This window comes from Cryptomeria japonica, chromosome 3, assembly GCF_030272615.1.
Source record: "Cryptomeria japonica chromosome 3, Sugi_1.0, whole genome shotgun sequence".
Classification (NCBI taxonomy): Eukaryota; Viridiplantae; Streptophyta; class Pinopsida; order Cupressales; family Cupressaceae; genus Cryptomeria; species Cryptomeria japonica.
Genome location: NC_081407.1, coordinates 92,830,507 through 92,851,855, shown reverse-complemented (window position 1 = coordinate 92,851,855; position 21,349 = coordinate 92,830,507). Strand labels below are relative to the sequence as shown.

Below are 21,349 nucleotides of genomic sequence, written 5' to 3'. Positions count from 1 at the left end.
ATGTAACTCAATATGATTATGGTATGCATAGCAAGTTACCTTACTACTGTAAACTTGATTTTTTTGCTGTGTTTGCACTCCATCTTTACTCTTTGTCAGATCAATTTAACTTGCTATAAGCATGTTAACTTGTTGAGATATATCTTTTCTTCTTCAATTTTAATATTTTTATTTATCTTGTGTTATTCATTCATTGGTATGCATAATTAAGTACTTATATGATGCAAGCCATGTGATTACAGCAACTCAAATGTTTTGTCTTATTTTAAAATGTGGAGGCTACCACTTGTCATCCTTGCCCTTCAATAATGATGCCCCTAAAATAAATATCAAATTGTTAAGAACTTTGATGTCATCGTGACATCCTGTGACAATATTAAACAATTAAATGAACAGAAGCATCTATGTCGAATATCCAAAAAAAACGTACCATCCAAGAATAAATACAGAGCAACTAAATTGAAAAAATATGAATACAACTTCAACTTCATCCACTATGGCGACATTGATAACACGCAAAAGAATTCTGGTGATACTAAAATTAGGTTCTACTCCCTTTCGAGTAAAAGCACAACGTACCCACAGATTTTAATACTCAAACTATAGATAATAATATTAAATGCGCTAATCATCTAAATAAAATCACAATGTGCCTCAATTAAATTTTAAAAGAATTACATACATTCTTATTATAACAAATATATTTTAATCCCAAAAAGAAAAACATATCAACATTACAATAAATAGATCATAAAAGAATAACATATCCTCATCTTATAGCAAATAAATCAGAAACCCTTTCGTGATTTGAGTTTATGTCTATGCATGTTACTTTGATATACTACTAAAAACACATCATTCACTTCACAATAGGACTAGGATAGGTTTACTCTTAATCAGATGACTGCCTCCTTAGTTCTTCATGGCTAGCCTTTTCAACACTAAAAAAATCTCTCTTGATAAAATGTCTTTCTCAATAAAATTGCCTATTACAGCATTGATGGAAAGCAAAAAGAAACTTGTCCAGAAACTCTTGAAAAGCAGAAGCTCACAGGGAATACTGATTTTCACCTAAGTTCATCACTTGAGTAGTAATCTTTCTATGCAGAAATCTTAATCAATATACAAGATATGTAATCAGCTGCACAATGTCAAGCAACAACCTGCATGGTTTCCATTGCATCACACTTGTATGTTCATAAAACATCCCGACACTTTAGTCCTGGACCATCAGTGATCTAATGTTTATAATAACGAACAATAGATATGATACATATTCTAACAAACATAACATAATCTTGAAGAATGACCAGCAAAGGTATCTTGGATTAGCATGTTGTCCAGACTCCAGAATGATTTGCGCATTCCAACAGTCAAAGTTTAATCCATCATTCCGAAGCTGCAGAGGGTGACTATTCACCTTCAGGTTACTATTTCTCTTACTAGCCAATCAAGACTAGGGTAGGAAAAGTACAGTATAAGGAAGGATGGCAGGGCAAATAGAATAGTAATTAGACAGTACAGAGCCAGAATTGCCGCACTAGCTGGTATTACATACAAGACAATCAAGAGAAATACAATGACTAGAGGGAATTTTGCTGTCATCTGCACAAAGATAAGCAATGACTTACGGAATGAGGCATGCAGCATATTTGAGTTCAGATAATTGCGGACAACCTCTATAACTCCATTTGGCCTTTGAGAAGAATGTTCCGCATGTGAACAGGAATGTCTTCCAGAGCAATCAGATAAAATAGATACATTTCCAGAACCTATACCTCCATTTGTAGGCAATACTCCATGCTCCCCTTCAATCGAACCATGCAATCTTCTGTCACCATTCATGCTTTCTACCATCCAGAGCAAAAAGAAATTTTTCCTTGGAAACTTTAGGCTGCCTTTCCAAACCAACCTAAAGGATAAGAGTTGGCACCATGGACAAGAAATGAATAAGGGTAACTGAACAGGTAGTGTAGGAAATTTCACAGTTGCCCACTGAAGACCAAGAACACAATTTTTGCAGAGAGTGTGACCACACCACAAGACATATGGTACATTCTCTACAATATTGAAGGATTCCCAGCAGATAGGGCATTCCAATCCTTCTTCTGTGCTTCTCCTTGAAGAAACTTCATCATCAGAGCATTCAAAATTTGTTCTGTCCTTAAACCCCATGGTTCCAGTTATCGCATTTGATGCAAAGCTCCACATGTTTGGTTCCTTTGGATCTTTCAAAGAGATTCAAATCTTATAATAGATATGATAGCATAATGATCTTTTTCTAAGCACACATGTTCAAATCAGTGTGTCAGAACTGGAACAGCCATTACCAGCAGATAGGCTGCTTTCCAAGAAATCTTCAATCAACAATCAACTCAGTGGGATAAACAAACTCTTTCAGGCCTGCATATTAAACAAGAAACCTTAAGAGACTACAAATTTAGAATGCACTGATGTGAAGCACGTTGTTGAAAGAATGAACAATTGGCATCTTAACCTATTCTCAGGCATACTAAATAGCATTTTTATCCATAAAAGATGGAAGTCAATGCACGATAGTATAAAAAAACTGTGAAAACTGAATAACACTGCATTAAATGATAAAAAATATCAAAGTTAACATCGCAATGTACTAATGTATGTAATTATTGGTGTTATAAATTTTCATATGCCTATTTGCTTGGGTGGGAAAAGGTTCAAGAACTTCACTATTTTTTCTTAAAATAGAAATTTTAATGAGGGAGTGAGACTGTTTATAGCTTTAGCTTTTACCCTTCCATACCTTTGATCTTCTAGTAGTTAAAGTACTGAGCAAAACAATATAAGAAGACACCACATCATACCTGCAGAAGAGAGGCAAATGTATATCATACATTTTACTTAGGATACGGAAGTATTGGAAAGACAAGTACTTCAAGTATGTTATCCTTCAAGATATGACCATTCATAAAATATTTGAATGTGGCCAGATATATTGCCTGGACCAGTTCATCACACTTAGCCTAGAATGTTTTTGAAATAATAAAATTGAAATCAGTTTTCAATATATATATGTCCTAGATTGTTGCATGATGCATTGACATGCAAATTGAAGTTCAATCCATTGTTTCTCCGTATCAAAATTTGCACCCTGCATCTTCAGAAAAACTGTGTTTGAAGCCCGTTTTATCAATTCCATCTCATATATTCCCTATTATTATAAAAGGATTTTATAATACTTTTACTACTGTAATTGGTTGATGTTTTGAACATCTTATAAAAAGGTAAAGGTTTGTCTAAAGATGTTGCAATGTTAATAATTTCAAAGGATCTTTATTTTCTCCTTTTAAAGCACTATGTCAAAATTATTTGTCATTTCTCAAGGCATACTTGAGACAATTCATGAGCCGAGACCTTTTGATCCATGTAGCAGAATGCCAGAGAACCAGTTGGAACAGCTACCTTGCTATAGTCACAGTATCATGAATAGTGGGAACCAATCTTGTTCAAAGGGCAATGAAAAGGTTCAATGAACTTTGACAAATGAGAACATGATGAAAGGTATAAAACTCTATTTGGCAGATGAGAAGGATCCTGGTATTTGTTCCTATCTACCAGCTCAGTTTATCCTCATTTACCAAATCAGTTTGTGCTTAACCATATGTAATTGACAAAAGACAAAGAATCATGTGTAGAAATGCAACGTCTCATTTCCATAATGGTTTTTTTTCCTTCTGTATCACCAAATACATATGTGCATGCATAGATTGAGTTAGACAAACAAAAATGACAGCCATTCATCTCCTTTGAGAGAATGCCATGAATAAATCATTCAGACTAATTAAACTTTTTAACAGTTATGTATAGACCTTTCAGATTTATGAATGAATAATGTTTATTCATATCTGATTGGGTAATTATTATTCATTTTTGCACTTAACAAGTCCGAATTCTAGCAATTTAGAGTGTTGTCCACCAGATATCTCCTGGGATCCAAACCACCTTTACAAAAAATTAAAAAAAATTATGCCTCCCTACAAATGTTCCTTCACAGTCCAATTGTACAAATAGCACAACACATAAAAGAAAATAGTAACCAACATCCCACGCATCTGTCATGTTCACCTGAAGATACCTGTTTTAAGAAAAGTTGTAGCATGAGATAAGGAATACAAATAAATGCTCTCAAACGGACCATTGGAACAGTATGACTTCCTCCATAAGTGCTCTAAGGTATTCTCATCCTCTGCTATGTTGTTGGCTCTGATCACCTCTCTAACATGTACTCTCTTTGGGACAGCTAATGGAACCCTGACAAAATGAACAAGTAGCATTTTATGTGCAACAATTGATAAATAAGTATTGGGTTGGACCTGAAATACCATTTTTTCTATGGAAAAGAATTGCCTGTGGACCATAACAAGTACTCCCATTGTCCAAGTATTAAACTTGTAAGTCTCAGTTCCTGTTAAATTTCCAACTCATTTCCGACATATGCATTTTATTGATTTTGTTTTCCACGTGTTGGCTCTAACATGATCCTGAATTCAAACTGATGCCACTGGTACCTCTGAATGTGGTATTGCAAGTCTGATGTTGCAAGATAATGTATTCTTGGGCCACTGTCTTGGAGATCTGGTGCGTGATTAACAAATATCCTTCAATTGCCCCCTTCCCTTATTTAGAAGCCTTTTAGTCCTACAAAAGCATGATTTGAAAGTAGATCATGAAGCAAGTTACCTAACATCAGTTACATCACCATTGGATACCACATGGCCTTGTTTAGATGCTGCTCCTCTATGCCAATATGCAAATGCTATTACTCTGCATTTCTTGTATTTTTGACCTTCTTTTGCAGTACCACATGTTCTCCCAGCACATCAGGAGTATCTGATGCAAAATCTTCAATTGAAGGCAATACTTGCTCTTCCTCATTGTCCTCCAACGTGATTGACTGATAGATGCACAGCTTCTCCATGCTGACAACTGTTGGTGTTTGTTTTATCATCTACCAAACATTAGAATAGGATACCCGAAGGTATTCTATCCTCTCCTGAAAAATCACTACTGATTCCAAGGTCTATATGTGCGAACAAGCGACTTTAGTGAAATAGCTTCTTCAGTAGTGTATGCTGAAAATCTCAAGGGGGACTTACGTTAACAAATGTCTTTGAACTACTAGACTTAGACGGATTTAGCAATTTTAGGCTCTTTCTTCTTTTTTTTTGGATTTTTGGGATTTGGACTTTCAAAAAGGGAAAAGGGATAGGGTTTGAGAAAGCTAATCTAATCCTAAGAACTCCGGAGACAGTATCAACTGGGTGCTCTCGAGAAACCAAACTTTGCTTTGCCACACTAGGGACAACTACACAAAACCGGTGCAATCTTCAATGGATTGTGCTTATGATGAAGATATTGGGATGCACAGAGGATGGGCTCAGACTAACTTTGCACGGTGAAATGGAAATCATCCATTCACCAAAAATATGAGCGGAGATACACCATTGATTAACACTTATCAAATCCTTCATTCAAATTAACAACAATGAAAGCAAATCTAAATTAACTTTAACTAAGTGTTGAGGAAATTGAAACCATGCAAATCATTCAAACAATAGGGATTACAAAACCTTAAGAGAAAGCACACATGCAATATATTATCTAGAAATGACCTTACACAACAATACATCAAAAACCTCACACTCTCCAAATGAGAGGAGGTAGCCTTATATAGTTTTTCAGAAAATAAATGAACGGCCGAGATCAAACAGTGATCAATGGCCCAGATTGAAAGCTACAATTTCCCAAAACTAACTACCCTCGACCAATGAGAAAATTACATTTGGGACACTTGTCCTTCTTGCTAAAAATGAACCATCGATGAAAATAGAAGGTTGTTGCATTGTGAAGTGTGCCCTTCTAGAAGCTTCTAGATAAGTCAGGTTCATCGAACATGGACATGTTGACTTGGAACGATCTGATTGGTTGGAAGATGACGAGGCGCCACCTCAACGTGTTGGATGTCTTCCTTGAATACTCCAATTTGTGTCAAGAAACTGTCTAACTTTGATTCCTTAATGTCACCATTTGATTCTTTCTTGTCACCATTTGATTCTGCTTGGGAGTTTGTCTTTTTTAATTTCTTCAGGAGATGAAATCCTTCAAGAAGTTGGAAATTTATTTAACTTTTCCATATTTTCACCAAGTCTGAGAACTTTTTCTTTCTTGATGCCTTGAGATTCTTTCAAGTGCCTCGAATTTGGAGAAGAAATCTCTTCGCGAAGTATTTCTCATACTTAGCCAAATTTTGGCCCTCTCTATACTCGGACGAACCTTGCTCGTGGCCCTGTCTTCAATTCTGAATTTGGCTTGAAACTCCATTTGTGTTTTCTGTGACGATCCTACCTTCAGCTGCCAATTTATGTTGCACGGGAGGAGGGTAAAAGCTCTAGATAACCCCTTGCAAATATGAAATGATGGGATCAAGTTGTTCAGACATTTGATGTGATCATGCCCTCCTTCTTGATACCTTGAAATTTGGAGAAGAAACTCTCCATGCCCTCATCATAATTGAGGAAATTGGAATTTTCTTTGTGAAACATTCCCCATACTTAGCCAAATTTTGGCTATCTTCACGCTCAAATGAACCTTGCCTGTGAACTTGTTGAAACTCTAGTTGCGATCTCTATGATGATCCCACTTCTATTTCCTCTTGCGACCTGTAAAACTAAAGGAAAATAAGTTAGAAATCTATCTTGGATTAAAAAAAATCGAGGCTACGAACGGCTAAGTGTTTGGAGATTTCATTTCATTTTCATACTTAGCCACAAAAAATGCATTTTCATATGTAAATTCTTCAATCCTAAGGATAACTGTGATCACAATCCAACACCAAGTGTTATAACCCTCTTACTTAGTCAATAAAATTATTTTCCTTCACTAAGAATTCAAATAAATCCACTAAAATCATTTTCAATGACTGAAAAACTCAGAAAATGCACAAATCTGCATCGTAAATTCAACTTCACCTTCGAATAGATAGAAGTTTCTCAGAAAACTCAGAAAGAATTAACAATTCTTCCTTATACCAGCTGGCTCCACTCCAAAATCTGTGAATCCTTTGTCAAGAAGCTCACCCAACTGCAAGCCATATCAAGATTTTTCTCCAAATGAACTCCAATCTGCAAACACTTCTTTATGCTCTCCTTAAGAATTTCGAACTTCTTGGTGTAAAATGAAGTTGCAAATGATGCATTTGTAATGAAGTTGAATTCCTAATTAGAAACACGCAAAATCATCCAGCTCATGTTTCTAAATCTAACTCAAATCTTGGGAAAGTGTTGTCATCTTCTTTAGTTCGAAAATCTCTTACTTGTGCAAGTTTCTAAATTGCTTTTAGTCTATTAACTCAAACTAGGCTCATAAAATAGTATCTTCCAAAAAGTTTATAATTTGGGACTCAATCTGAAAATCATTTTGATCTGCAAATATATTCTTTCCCATTTTAATTTTGAGTTTCCATTTTGATTTCTTAACTCGCTGATCTTTGAAAATCTCAATTTCCAACTTTCTAAATTGATTACAAGTTCGATTTTTTGGAAGATTTGATGACATCACTCGGATTCTTGTTGACTTTATTTGACTTCCAAGAGTAGGGCGGAGTTTTTAGTGTTCAATTTCATGCTTGGGCGGACTTTTGGAGGCTCTCTTCATGTTTGTTTGCCTTCAACTTCATGCTTGGGCGGACTTTTGGAGGCTCTCTTCATGGGCGGCCTTTCTCCTTCTCACCATGCATGGCGGACTTTTATGACTTCACCATCTTCACTATCAAGTTTGGGCGGACTTTGTAGCTCTCTCAAGACATGGTGGAGTTTTCATCTTCTAACATGATGCTTGGGTGGAGTTTTATGACCTCTATCATCATGTTTGCTTGCCTTAACTTTTTTTTATCCCATTCATAGGGCAGACTTTTTGAAGTATCACCAAGGGCAGAGTTTTTAGATGACATGGCTATCTTCATACCTTGGCTAGGCGGAGCTTAAAGACATCACCAAGGGACGAACTTTTTGACTACCTCCAAGTAGGGCGGACTTTTGGAACTTCTTCTTGGCACCAAGTATCACTTCATATTTAGCTAAATTTCTGTCATCAAATCTCCTTCATATTGCATCATGTTAACCTCTCCATTTACTGACTTCCAATCTTCATGTTGCCATCATTGATGTCTCTTACATGGGGCGGAGGTTTTAGTTTCTTTGACACCACACTTGGAAGTGTTTACTAGGTAGGGCGGACTTTCTTTCTTCTCTTAGGCAGCTTGGAGGGCGAACTTTTCATTTCTCCAACATGGCGGACGCTAGGGCGGACTTTGGAGGCATCTCTCCATGGCATCGTCATACCTTGGCTAGGCAAACTTTTGAAACCATCTCCAAGGGCGGACTTTTGTGCTCCCTCTTCAAGGCGAACTTTTGACTACTTCCTCATGCATGGCGGACTTTGGTGTTCCCTCCAACATAGCGGACTTTCTTCACTTCTCATGAGGGCGGACTTTTGAGCCTCCAACTTCATGGCGGACTTTTGGGAGATCACCATCATCTTGCTTGGATAGGGCGGAGTTTCATAGACATCATGACTCTTTGCCAGGGCGGACTTTTGGAAGGCCACCAAGAGGGCGGACTATATATGAAATATAACATTTAAGTATACTTTAAGTTATATTTCATATATATTGTCAGGATGTTTGAGAGTGGTTTCGGACCTCCAGGAGTTATAATGCAAAATCTAGTTTTTGGAAGATTCTTCAATTTTCCAGACTTGGTCAAATTTTAGGGTCAGGATGACATTCCAGACAGTGCCAAATTTTAGGACATTTGAGGATCAGGATGACATTCCAGACTTAGATGATTTTTTTGAGCTGATTATCCTTTGAATGTGCCATGACCCCCTAAAATATAGGAACTTAGCTTTTTGGGTCAAAACTTGAAAATTTTGGATCGCGGTCGAAGCAGGTCAGTGGTATCAGTGCAGACCCTAGGTCCCCATTCTAAAAAAGCAAAAAAAAAAAACATCCCTAGAAAATAGGGAAAACTTTCTAAAAATAGCCATTCCGGGAATTGGGCCAAAAATGCTAAAAACGAAACTTCCTAAAAAATAGGAAAAAGCAAAAAAGCAAACTTTCTAAAAATAGAAAGTTGTTCAAATTCGTCCAAATCAATTGCGATCTTCGTCCTTTGGCCCTTCTAGGCACTTTGGCGGTGTTCGGACTCTATTATCACTTGGCTTGCAAAAACTAGCTTTCAATCCTTAGGACTCAAACCATTCAAAACTGAGCAAGGCTTGACAAAACTGAAGCAGAAGGCCATGGGACACTAACAAAAAACCCTAAAAAGCAAGAAAAGAGAGGGTCCCCATTTGTAATGGGCCGATGTGTGAAAAAGGTCACAACAACAACCAAATACATTCTAATGTAGGAACACAAATTCAATCTAAATGAATCGTCATTAGCTTGCTCCATTATCTCAAAGGACCATATGTCAGTAACTTAAACTTTCTTACTTGGTCTTGGAATTACTTTTTAACCTCATTTGATTTGATAAGTAACTTCTTTATGCGATCAATGAGTGGGAAATGAATAAAATGATGAATCAGACAACAATTGTATCCCATGCTCCATGTCTCTCTTAGATGGTAAACCTCTTGGTCTTTGGAACACTTATTGGAGTTACTGAATCAACTCCAAAAGTCTTTGCTCTCTTGTGTAACATGCTTGTAAAGTTTCTACATCAATCTTCCTTTCTTAGAATTCACACATAGCAACACAAATTTGTTGCTTCCATTTAAGATGATGGCCTCCTCATCCCTGGTTAAGTAGTATTTGTTCTCATTCCTCATGAAAATCGCATTGCATCTCTTATCCACATCTATGCGATGCAAAATATCATAAACATCAACGGGAACCATACCTACCTCCACTTTACAAATGAAGTTTGCATAAATGGCAAGGCTAATTGTACATTACTATGTATTTTCTATTTCTACATCACTATGCATTCATTCGGACATAGATGTGGCCAATTGTGAGCCTCAAAACCAAACCTCCTTACCTATTCTTCCAAAATCAGATTTGATTGAAAATTGGAATTAAAAAATGCATAATGAGATAGAAAAGTTTACTTGTCTTTTCGTTCTCCTTTGCTTCATTTTCTACCAACGGCCACTAACTTTTGCATGGTAGTGCATGCTACCTTCTCATCAACATTAGAATTACAACCAACATCTTTCCCATCAACCATAGCTGTCATAGTCAAATTCATGCCTTTCCACTCATCCCCACACCAAAAAAAAATGTTTGCCTTCAATCTTGGTGACATCTCGGTTATTTGACTTGGAAAAAATTCTTCACTGTCCTCACTTCATCTCTTGTCCTATATAGTGTGTTTGCATACAAATTTCATCTAAACTCTTTGAGTTGATAAGTAAAGCATATCCCTTAATATGGTTGTGAAGTCCATTAAGGTGCTTGACCACTGCATCATCACCTGACGAACCTCATATATTAATGGCTTGCTTTTATGGGAGAGAGGGAAAGATAGCAGATATATAGATGTCAAAATCAAATTTTGCACATGCATGCAAGAGAGTGGAAGTATTGATGTCCAAATCAAATCTCATGCATACATGCCACCTGAAATCAAAAGCTTTGAAATGGAACATGGTGATAGCAAACACAAGACAAGTGTTAGTATAACCGGTGGACAACTGAGAGGGTGGGGGGGGAGGGGGCGAGGGGGGGTGAATCAGTTGTCAACAGATTATGTGAATTAAAGCACTTAAAACCTTTTACCGGAATACAAGAAAACAGATACCGGAATAACTGATAAAGCATTAAAACATAATTGAAAACCAGAGAATCAATACCATGCAACCATAGCACATAACACCATGATTTGTACGTGGAAAACCTGGTAAAGGGAAAAACCACGGTGGGAAACCCTACCCACAGTCAGATGATACTTCTGAGAAAGTATATGATTACAATAGGGGCCTGCACATGCAGGATGGCACACTGACTAGAGCGCACTACTCATCACAATGGAGTCTCATTGACTACAAAAGAGGTTAACCACCTCAAAATATTTGGACAACAATCCAAAAAGAAAAACTGCCTATGATAGCATCAAACATGCCAGATTACAGTTCCGATTAAGCTCAATACCGGAGGTCTAAAACCTCTTACATAAACCCAACTCGATCACCTATGATCAACCAAATCCTCTACTCAAATGATTATTACATTATTCGCTCCATGCATATGATCTACAATGAGATCTTACATATATTTATACAAACCCTGGACCTAAACAATTAGGTCGGCCACCCAAATGATAATTCAATAGATCCATTACATAATCCTAAAATAAAATCATAAAACATGTCGGCCTAAGGCCAAACAAATATCATCCAATCAATAAAACATCCCGAAAGCGCATTTGAAGGATCCATCAACACGTTTCATGAAACCGGTATATAACCTAGATAGCATCGGACCTAAATTAGATCCACACGCCAAAGCAATGACACCAATCAGTCGAGGCACAAACACAATCACCATCAGCATCCTGAATCCCTTCTAGAAGCCGCACCAACACCACTTATGCATTATATAAAAGGTCTTCAATAAAGCTCTGCCGGTGAAACCCTTACCGAACCTACAAAGCAGGCTTACTAGAACATAAGATAGCATCCGATCATCAAGTCAATACCAACTGACTGAAACATACTTCAGAAGCATATGAACCATTCATACAAACTTATTCTATCATTCAGATCGTACTGATAACAATCAACTGATAATCTTCCCAATCCAATCCTTCTACCGAAAGCCAGTAAACAACCATAACAGCTAGTCTTGACATCAATGACAAAACATCAATGCAACACATAATCAATTCCTTCATATTGCCAACAATCTCCCCCTTTGGCATTATGGCAACACTAGATGTGAAAAACATCCAAGTGTCAAGAAATGCCAAATATAACAATGAAGCTCTGAACCAACTCTGAATCAAAAGACCAAATCTCGCCAAACTCCCCCTGAGGAGTGCGATCAATCTGAAAAATAGATAGCATAGGTTTTTCACATATATTTCTCCCCCTTTGACATCAATGCCAAAGATATGACATAAATATCAAACAGAATATGAAAACTTTAAATCTCAAGGCTGACTACTCCCCCTGAGTAGTAGCATTATTTCATCAATCCGGAGCAAAAGATAGCTCTGATAATGCATATCGGACTGATGCACATATGCATCATTTAGGTCTCTACCAGAGGGGTAGAAACCCTCAATTTGTCTCTCAAATGCTCAAATGATTCTCAGGACAAAGGTTTAGTGAAGATGTCTACTATCTGTTCTTTAGTGTTCACATAAACCAATCTGACTTCTTTTGCTTCCACCTTTTCTTTCAAAAAGTTATACTTGATTGATATGTGCTTAGTCTTGGAGTGAAATACCGGATTCTTTGATATGTCAATAGTTGTAGAGTTATCACAATGAATAGCAACTAGATCATTACAACTCACTTTTATATCCTTCAACATATGCTTCATCCATAGAACTTGAGTGCAATTAGTTGTTGCTGCAACATATTCAGCTTCAGCAGTAGATAAAGAAATGCATGACTGTTTCTAGTTGATCCATGAAACCAACTGCTTCCCAAGAGAGAATGCCCCACCGGATGTGCTCTTCCAGTCATCAACATCACCTGCCCAATTTGCATCTGTATATGCAAATAAAGTAAAGTCATCATATTTAGGGTACCATAAACCATATTTAATTGTTCCTTGCAAATACTGGAATATCCTTTTTATTGCACTTTCATGATTTTCTCTTGGATTACTTTGATATCTTGATACAATACTGACCGCATTCATTATATCTGGTCTAGTCTGAGTTAAATATAGCAAACCACCAATCATGGATTTATATCTTGTAAGATTTACTAGAGGGGATACATCTTTAATTGACAATTTTTCACTTGTAACCATAGGAGTACTAACCGGTTTGGAATTTTCCATACCAAATTTCTTCAATAATTCCCTTAGATACTTAGTTTGACAGATAAAGACGTCTTTGTCAGTCTGAGTAATCTGCAAACCTAGAAAAAATCTTATTTCTCCAGTCATAGACATTTCAAATTCATTCTTCATTTATCAGAGATTTCCATGCACAATTTTTCTTCACCTCCAAAAATGATACCATCAACAAATACTTCAATAATCAAAATATTATCATTAGTGATCTTATAATATAGGTTACTGTCAGCATTACCTTTTATAAAATCAAGCTTCAAAAGATACTTATCCAACCTTGCATACCAAGCTCTAGGAGCCTGTTTTAATCTATATAGAGCTTTCCTTAATCTGCAAACCATATTTTTATCATCTGTCAGTAAAAATCCATCAGGCTACTCAATAAAGACTTCCTCTTCAAGTTCTCCATTCAGAAATGCACACTTAACATCCATTTGATAGACCTTGTAGTTCTTATAGGCTGCATAAGCAAGAAATAGTCTAACAGCTTCAATTCTAGCTACCGGTGCAAAAGTTTCACCATAATTAAATCCTTCCTTCTGAGAATATCGTTTGCAGACCAATCTAGCCTTGTTTCTTATAACTTGTCCATCCTCATTTAGTTTGTTTCTAAAAACCCATTTAGTTCCAATGACATTCTTAATTTCACATCGGAGAACCAAAGTCCAAGTATTGATCTTTTCTATCTGATCTAATTCATCTTCCATAGCTTTCATCCAACATTCATCTTTACAAGCTTCAATTACTGATGCTGGTTCAATTTGAGAAATGAGACATACCTATTCATTTTCCAATCTTCTTCTTGTCATAACTCTCTTGTTTTTGTCGCCAATGATCTGATTTTCAGAATGATTTAACCTTGCATACCTTGGTGTTTTCTGATTTTCAGGTTTTTTGTGATGTTCTTCAATTACAGTTGAGTTTTTTGATGATGTCGAGGTAACTGGTTCAGCATTCTGTTTCGGTACAGGCATTACCAGATCAGTTATGATCATTTCCACTGTCGGTTCTCTATCATCACATTTAGTTTGGTCTTTGTGCTGCTCATCCACCTTCACATTAGTGCTCTCCACAATTCTCTGCAATCTTTTGTTATAACATCTATACGCTTTGCTTTTAGTTGAATACTTCATCACATCTAGGGTCAAACTTTCCAATGGAATCATCTCTTTTGATATAACACTTACTTCCAAAGATTCTAAAATACTTAAGAGTAGGGGAGTGACCAAACCATAATTCATAAGGTGTCTTACCGATATCTCCTTTGATATGAACTCTGTTGAATGTATAAAATGTTGTACTTACTACTTCTCTCCAATAGATATGAGGCAAATTAGCTTCCATCATCATGGTTTTGGCTGCATCCAAAATGGTTCTGTTCTTTCTTTCCACAATACCATTCTATTGAGGTGTCTGGGGTGCAGATAATTGTCTCCTAATGCCATTTTTCTCACAATAGCTATTGAATTCACCGGATGTGAATTCACCACCTTGATCTAATCTCAAACACTTGATTTTCATCCCTGAAAGATTTTGAATTTCTCAAAGGCTTCAGATTTCTCCCTTAGAAAAGCAACCCACATCATTCTAGAATAGTCATCAATGATTAACATGAAATATCTATCTCCTTGAAAGCTTCTTGTATTAGCAAGACCACATAGGTCAGTATGAATCAAATCAAGAATATCATTAGATTTATCAGGTATGCTCTTAAAAGAAGTTCTGATTTGCTTGCTTATTTGACATTCCTTACATACCGGATTATGAGGCTTCACAATCTCAGGTAAATCTCTAACTGCCTTAGTTGAACTGATCTTTACAATGCAATCAAAATTTACATGACACAACCTCTTATGCCATAGCCAACTTTCATCAATATGTGCAATCAAACATGTTTTTTCATCGAAGTTCAAATGAAAGATGTTACCTTTTGTCTGTGTACCCGTTGCAATCTCCAAACCTGATTTGTTAATGATTTTGCACTTTCCATCCTTGAATTGTAATTGAAATCCTCTATCTACCAACTGTCCTACACTCAAAAGATTATGCTTCAGACCTTCAACATAATAGACATTTCCAGTGTTATGCTTACCATCCAATGAAATGATTCCTCTTCCTTTGATCATGCATGCCTTGTTATTACCAAATCTGACTTGACCACCATCAAATTCTTTCCGGGTTAGAAACTTTCTTTTGTCTCCTGTCATATGATGAGAACATCCACTGTCTATTACCCATTCATCTTTTTCTTCAACTTTTGCTGCAAGGGCCTTTTCCTCATTTTTGATAACTGGTTCCGAATCATCTTCCTTTATAGCATAAAATACCCATTCTCTTCCATTGCCGGATCCACTAGCTAAATCTCCTGTCGGTTCTTCCTCTGAGTCATCAGTTACTCCTTCCTCATCAACATAGTAGCATGATTTGTTTTTGTTTCTCCTGTACTTATGCTTGATCTGATATTCGGGATTAGGCTTAAAAGATCTTCTTGCTCTTTCTTCTAATTTTGAATTCCTTTTAGGACATCTAGATGCAAAATGACCTATCTTATTACATGCAAAACATTTGAAAGGAGATTTTCCTTCATACTTACTTCTTGTCGGACCTTTAGGTATTCTTCTAGCAAATAGGGCTTCAAGTTGCTCAAGCTCTTCATCTTCTTTCCTAATCTCTTCCAATTCCTTTGAATACAAAACTTTCCAATCTTGCTTGTCGGTTGATGATGTAGATGCCTTAAATGCAATATCAATCTTTGCAGCTCCTGGAGGACCAAATTCTTCAAGCTCAAAAGCAAATATCTTCCCAACAAGAGTATCTCTATTGACCGAAGAATTAGGCATGGTTCTTAACTCATTAATTGCAGTTACCTTCATCTTATATGCCGATGGCAAAACCCTTAATACTTTTGAAACAATCTCTTCCTTGCTCAGAGATCCACCACAACACTGAATTCCCAATACAATTTCATTTACCCTTTTCATGAATGCAGAAATTCTTTCATCTTCCTCCATCTTCAAGTTTTCATATCTTACCTGATAACATTCAAGTTTTGCAATTTTAATAGTGGGATCACCTTCATTTAGAGTCTCCAACTTGTCCCATATAGCTTTTGCCGATGATTTATCTGATAATCCCATGAACTGTTGATCTGATAAGGCGCTTAAGAGGGCTTTTCTAGCTCTGCAGTCATTTTCAATGTTCTTTTCCAAGTCTGCCGGTGTAGGATTGCCAGATGTCGGATCATGAGGAGTGTAACCTTTCTGAGTTATTTCCCAACTATCCTTTCCAATGCATCTTAAATGAGTCTCCATCCAAATATTCCATACTCCATAGTTTGTTCCATCAAGCCTAGGGCTGTCCTTCTGGTAAACAGTAGATGAACTATTAGCTGCCATAGGATCTTCCTCAAGCGGTTAGGCTTTTGCAAAAAGAGGACCAAGCTCTGACACCAATTGTTAGGATAACCGGTGTACAACTGAGAGGGAGGGGTGAATCAATTGTCAACAGATTATGTGAATTAAAGCACTTAAAACCTTTTACCGGAATACAAGAAAACAGATACTGGAATAACTGATAAAGCATTAAAACATAATTGAAAACCAGAGAATCAATACCATGCAACCATAGCACATAACACCGTGATTTGTACGTGAAAAACCTAGTAAAGGGAAAAACCACGGTGGAAAACCCTACCCACAATCAGATGATACTTCTGCAGAAAGTATATGATTACAATAGGGGTCTGCACATGCAGAAAGGCACACTGCCTAGAGCGCACTAGTAATCACAATGGAGTCTCACTGACTACAAAAGAGGTTAACCACCTCAAAATATTTGGACAACAATCCGGAAAGAAGAACTGCCTATGATAGCATCAAACATGTCAGATTACAATTCCGGTTAAGCTCAATACTGGAGGTCTAAAACCTCTTATATAAACCCAACTCGATCACCTATGATCGACCAAATCCTCTGCTCAAATGATTATTACATTATTTGCTCCTTGCATATGATCTACAATGAGATCTTACATATATTTATACAAACCCTGGACCTAAACAATTAGGTCGGCCACCCAAATGATAATTCAATAGATCCATTACATAATCCTGAAATAAAATCATAAAACATGTCGGCCTAAGGCCAAACAAATATCATCCAATCAATAAAACATCTCGGAAGTGCATCTGAAGGATCCATCAACACGTTTCATGAAACCAGTCCATAACCTAGATAGTACAGGACCTAAATTAGATCCACACATGCCAAAGCAATGACACCAATCAGTCGAGGCACGAACACAATCACCATCAACATCCTAAATCCCTTCTAGAAGCCACACCAACACCACTTATGCATTATATCAAAGGTCTTCAATAAAGCTCTACCAATGAAACCCTTACTGGACCTACAAAGCAGCCTTACTAGAACATAAGATAGCATCCGATCATCAAGTCAATACCAATTGACTAAAACATACTTCAGAAGCATATGAACCATTCATACAAACTTATTCCATCATTCAGATCGTACCGGTAACAATCAACTAATAATCTTCCCAATCCAATCCTTCTACTGGAAGCAGGTAAACAACCATAACAGTTAGTGTTGACATCAATGACAAAACATCAATGCAACACATAATCAATTCCTTCATATTGCCAACAACAAGGGACCCTCAAAGTAAGTACAAGCAACAGTAAAACTTATTTGTAAGTACTGCAACCACATTTGGTTGTTTCACATTGTAACAGCCAGCAAGAGTTTTGCAATGGAAATTGCTATCTTAAAATGTTTCCTGGTGGTTTTTTCCGGGCCCAGCATGGCAGTTCCTATAGCTTTTTGTAATCCATTCCAATCCCCCACTCTCTGACATGTTGCTGTTGCCCTCACATGTCTCATTTCTGGCAATGCATTGCTAAACTATGTTAGTACTAGGTAAAAGGAAGTTACCACCAGAACAACCTAAGGGCTTGCACATCAATGTTTCCTCTCAAATAGAGGGCTTTTTTTGCATTAAGTGCTACATTAACATTCCTTGACCCACATTTGCTATTAAAATGAATTAATGCTGCTGATTTCTCTGCAACTCAGTATCTTGAATCAAAGTCAGGTCTACAATTCAAGGAAAACTAACCCTCTGTCTGTTAGACTGTGATCTAGCAGTATGTTGAATTAGTTGTGTCCCTGACGATCCAGGTTTAAATCCTAGTGAGCATGCTCCTCATTAAGCTTGGGTATAGTCGTGCAACAAGTGGGAATGCTTATGGCCAGGATGACGCAGTTTCAAATCCTAATGGCATTTCCTTAGTATTCTTCAGTTATACTCAAGTTTTGTACATCGCAGGGTTGTAATATTCTTTGGTGTTCAAAAGGGTTTACCTTGCTTTGCATGACTAGCCCTTTAGTCTCTCAGCTCTTTTCAACACCACAAGCTCCAAAACAAATCTTTTAACAGGTAAACTACATCTTTTGAAATACAAATACATACCTTCAGCTTATTAAAAACAACCAAGGGGCATCTAGGCCATCAAATTCACCCAAAACTTTCTTTTGGCCTTGTTAGCTGAGGTGTGTTGCACCCAGAATTGCATTCGTATGCTACTTAATCATTGTGTGAATGTCCTCTTTCCAAAAAATTACCCTATTTCACCACTTGGTTACCAAAACTGAGAAATGGCAAATGTGACGGTAATGGCAACATGACAGAAAAAGGGAGTTTAGATGAGGTTGTGCAAGAAATAGATTAGAAACAGTTTTCATATTCATACATATATTACACATTTTCTTTTTTAGCAGTTATATCTATGAAACATGACATTTAGATTTAAAATTCTAACAGTAAATATTTAAATCTATATTTTGCAAAAGTAAGCAAGTACATGTTTAATCAATTCTACAAATGGGAATGAACATATTCATCTATTTGTATTAAATAATTGAAAAATTTAACACACTTTTTTATATATTTTCATTTATGCAAAATTTGATTGTATATTTTTAATCATTATAAGACAATCTATTTAAAATCATAACGCTAATGATATTTTTCCATATTTTTTTATAATCATTATAAAATAAAAAATTCAACTTAACAGAAACATTTTAAACCTGTGTTAATATTAATCTATGTTACCAGATCTGCCTAGTGACCAGCCAGATCCAGGTCTGGTTTGAACTAGATCCGTGGTCCAGTCCCACTTCCCTGCAGATTCTAGCGGGTCATGTCCATGGAGAATTGCTACTCAACCCCACTGGAGGCGCTGCCCCCAGTCCCCCACAAAGTTGTGGGATATAGAGCTACACAATACTGACTTGGAAACTTCCACCTCCCAAAATGTTGCACTTGAGGAAATCTAATGTCGATGATGATGATTATGATGTTGATGATTTAGAAAACCCATATGATGCTGAAAACTAATTGGTACCCAAAAGCGGATTACCTGGGTTCAAAAACTGAAGTCTAGACCTCTATTTACTCAGCTATTATCAACGCAAGCTCTATATCTCATACCTTCTGCCCCTACCCTGACTCAGATGATTCCCTTCACACTGAAAAGAAGCTTAAAACACTGCAAATTCCGCCTAAAAAGAGAATCATCAAATGATACATCGATGCCCAACCATAAAATCGCATTAGAAATTAAGCGAAATAATAAAACAATGTATAATTGCATCAAACATTCCTCAGGGATGAGTGGAGAGGTAAGTTGGGGAGCTCACACGAAGCAGTGGGCATCCATCAGTTATAACTTATGTGTATATGAATCTAAACGGCGAAGACAGATCGGACGACTAATATGGCCTGCTCTAGTTCCAATGTGTTAAAGTGAATTGGTGCCTTAAGGAGACCACTCTTCAAACTGTAATTTCCGATCTCAATCTAATACTTTCGAAGTCTCTTTTTGAATCAATTAATTAGACCTTCTACTGTTTACGCTTGCATCCCCCATCCCACAAATAACAACATAAATTTCTCTGATCCCTTCCAGACAAGAGCAATATACAAGCAAGAAAAGGCCATGGCCTCCCTAAACAAGGGTTTCTTCAGCAATTGCATACCCTAGGCTAAATCGATTGCACTAAATAAAACATAAACATACAACGATAAAGATGATTGCTTAACATATACATCATATTAACAAACTATACCATTCTAAGAAACTTAAATCGTGGCTGAATATAACCAAATCGAAATAATTTCTTCAAAGAATTAGAAAATAAGCATTTGTGCATCAAAATTGTAGCAGAGTAAAATATTGTCATGAAAACATACGATTTATTCAGATTGAGGGATGGATTAGCGAGAGCACGGGCAATTACGCCTTAAACTTTTGCTGCATCTTCAAACCCTCCGTCAGTGCAGAAGCCGAACAAACAGAACAACGGCATTAATTGTTTGTACAGCTGATCTCAGTACTATATTCGGGAAAAAAAAATAGTATATAAGGTTTCAATCATCGAGTCCTCTCTAAAATTTATGTGGAGATATTAATTTTTATTTTATTTTACCCTGTAGTGGGGAAGGAAAAAAGATATAAAAATTGGATTAAATGAATTTAAAAGTAGTTTTTAATCGAAAATAATCAATTGGATTTAATATGTATGGATGGGAGTCTTTGATATGATGGTGATAGTTTTGTATGTTTGTCGATGAATCTTACTCACTACCTATTCCTTCCACTCTTTATTCCATAGGTAAGATAATTAAAAAAAATTAAATGAATAAGGCTTTATTATATTATTTTGTAAAAGATATAGTGTATATTATATTTTTTAAGTGGGTGGAATAATGTTCATAATAATAATATATAAACAAGTGTCACGTAGTGGCGGGTACTTGCCATCATAGTATTGTAATAAAAATATTTGTTCTAATTTTTAATTATTATAATTTTGAATTGCAATAAAAATATTTGAATTTTTAATTATTATAATTTTTTTCATTGTTATTTTAAAATTATACTAGAATAATTATATTTATGTAATATTAACTACAACTCTCATTTTAATAAAATAATATAAACTAGTAATTGCACTTTGGTGTGCAATGGGTATGCCAAAGAGGTGTGGAAGGTCAATTGAGAAAAATTTGATCTATGTTTTGGATAAATTTGTGTAGTGTATGAGGTCAATTTGTAGCCATGATGTTGTTTGTACAACAAAGGACTTAATTGAGAGGTGATAGCTTAAAATCAACTTTGCATCCACTTACAAGGATTCAATCATAATTGAAATGAAACATTTGAATTGACAAGATAATCAAGTTTTATTAGC

General features: G+C 36.3%; 1 protein-coding gene across 2 annotated transcripts; it reads right to left on the bottom strand.

Annotated features, from left to right (window-relative positions):
- Positions 1-932: 932 nt before the first annotated feature.
- On the bottom strand, positions 933-20,616 carry LOC131074569 (uncharacterized). 2 transcript variants are annotated; one of them, XM_058011206.2, is made up of 3 exons: positions 20,349-20,570; positions 2,783-2,843; positions 933-2,403 (listed from the first exon to the last, which is right to left on the bottom strand). In XM_058011206.2, exon 3 carries the CDS (start codon positions 2,209-2,211, stop codon positions 1,423-1,425), a length of 789 nt encoding a protein of 262 aa, XP_057867189.2. In that variant the 5' UTR covers positions 2,212-2,403; positions 2,783-2,843; positions 20,349-20,570; the 3' UTR covers positions 933-1,422. The 2 variants fall into 2 exon arrangements, with proteins under 2 accessions (XP_057867189.2, XP_057867190.2); XM_058011207.2 differs by lacking the exon at positions 2,783-2,843 and having other exon boundaries at positions 20,349-20,616.
- Between the last annotated feature and the right edge of the window lie 733 nt (positions 20,617-21,349).